The sequence below is a fragment of the Myotis lucifugus genome, unplaced genomic scaffold (assembly GCF_000147115.1).
Source record: "Myotis lucifugus unplaced genomic scaffold, Myoluc2.0 scaffold_60, whole genome shotgun sequence".
Lineage (NCBI taxonomy): Eukaryota > Metazoa > Chordata > Mammalia > Chiroptera > Vespertilionidae > Myotis > Myotis lucifugus.
Genome location: NW_005871108.1, coordinates 6456479 through 6458275, shown reverse-complemented (window position 1 = coordinate 6458275; position 1797 = coordinate 6456479). Strand labels below are relative to the sequence as shown.

General features: G+C 49.8%; 1 protein-coding gene across 1 annotated transcript in view; it reads left to right on the top strand.

Moving 5' to 3' along the window:
• The first annotated feature begins 1352 nt into the window (after positions 1-1352).
• SAMHD1 (SAM and HD domain containing deoxynucleoside triphosphate triphosphohydrolase 1) overlaps positions 1353-1797 on the top strand; it is a 65509-nt gene continuing 65064 nt past the window's right edge. Inside the window, 2 exon segments of the mRNA XM_023754496.1 lie at positions 1353-1569; positions 1571-1630. Coding sequence (XP_023610264.1) covers positions 1417-1569; positions 1571-1630 — 213 coding nt within the window. The 5' untranslated portion in view covers positions 1353-1416.

Sequence of the window (1797 nt, the reverse complement as noted above, 5' to 3'; positions counted from 1 at the left end):
AAATTATTCTAGGGCTTATGGGTGTGGTTTTCCGGACCTTGGCCCTTCTGTGCAGATGAGGCCCAGTAATCACTCTATACTTTCCCCTACAGGTCTATAGGACAAGGAAGCCATACAAAATTTGATTTAACTAATGTAAAATAAGTTATATCAAAACTCTCATTAACAAATAATTGTTGGCAAGTGATTAAGAGCAAAGATTTTGGAACCAGGCTAGATTGCATGGATTTGAATCTTCTATGTTTCATCACTTTTTAGCTGTGTGATCTTTGGCAAATAATTTACTTTTTTCTCTTTACCTTATATCCTAAGATCATTGTGCTATTTAAATGAATAAATATTTGTAAAGCCCTTAGAACAGTGCCTGGCACACATTAAAGCTCTGTTTGCTAAGAGTATTTTGTTTACCTTTAGCCTGCTATTTCATACTGTTTGATTATTTGCCTCATTCATCCTTTATCCCCTAGCTGGGTCTATGGCTGGGTTGATATAAAGTTGTACTGGCTTTAGTAGTGGTAGTAGTTGTCCTTTTACCAGTTAATCACATGGACCAGGATTTATAGGGAACTTTGGGTCCTGTCCCAGAGTGGCTAAAGTGAGGGGGAGATGCCTGCCATTTTCTCAAGCTGTTACCTACTGGTAGTAAAAGTACTTGAAGATAACTGTAAGTGATCAGATTGGCCCCTTCCTTTCTTCTGGGCAGGGGGCTAGAATGGAGAGAGGGGTTGAGGATTCTTTTAGAGAGAAATTTGAAGTCAGCCTCCCTATGGAAACCTGAAGATAGGCTAAGAGTTCATGGACAGGCATCCCCTATCCATGGATAGAGCCCTCTCACGGGCCAGCAATACTGTAGAACTTGTGAAATGCAAGAAGACATTTTCACATCAAATTTGAAATCATTCCAGGGTCTTTCAGTTCAGCTTCTTGCCCATTTTTTCGCTTAACTGGAAAGATGCTGGAAGCCTTGATGGCCTTTTCGGTTTCTTTTCAGTCTGGTGCATCTGAAACACCGGTAAGTCTGGGGTACTCATTTGGAGGAAGGTACCCTCAACTCACCTTAAGAGCTCCTGCTACGGACGGTGGCCTGACTTCCACGGGTAGGGGGCACAATCTTTTCTTGCTCCTGCCCTTATTAGCATCACCCCGAGTTTTGCTTCTCGCCGCTCCGTTTCCCGTAAGCGCCCAGGGCTCAATAGAGGACCTCTGGCTGGTCAGTGCGCTTGCGCAAAGGACCGGCGGCTGAACTGGCTGGGCGTTCTTGCCCCCAAGGGCTGTGCTGTCAGGGCGCCTGCGCAGAAGGCCAGTAGGCTGACAACGTTAAAAGGACTCGCTGCCAGCGTCGGGCGGTCAGTACGCCTGCGCGAGAGCTGAGCGCCGCGGTTCTTGACTGTGCTGTGCCGGACGCTGTGTGGAGCCATGCAGGGAGCCGACTCGGAGCAGCCCCCCAAGCGGCCCCGCTGCGATAGCAGCCCAAGGACGCCGCAAAACACCCGTTTCAAAGCGGCGGAGGGGTCCCCGGATCCCCTACCCTCAGACCACAAGACCTGGGACCCGGAGCAGGTGTGCCCTCTTTCTGAAGCGCAATGGCTTCGAGGATTCCGCACTGCTGGGCCGCATTCCGAGGTAGCAGGTCTAGAGGGCGGAGTGGGCTGGGGGGACGGCGACCCGAGGCGGTTGACCGCATGCCTGAGGAAGGGCCCCCGCGGACAGTGAAACGTGGGGCTTCAGAGAGGACCCAAGGGGAATGTCCTAAACTCTATTGTTTTATTTCTCTTTAAGGGTACGGACCCTAGCGTG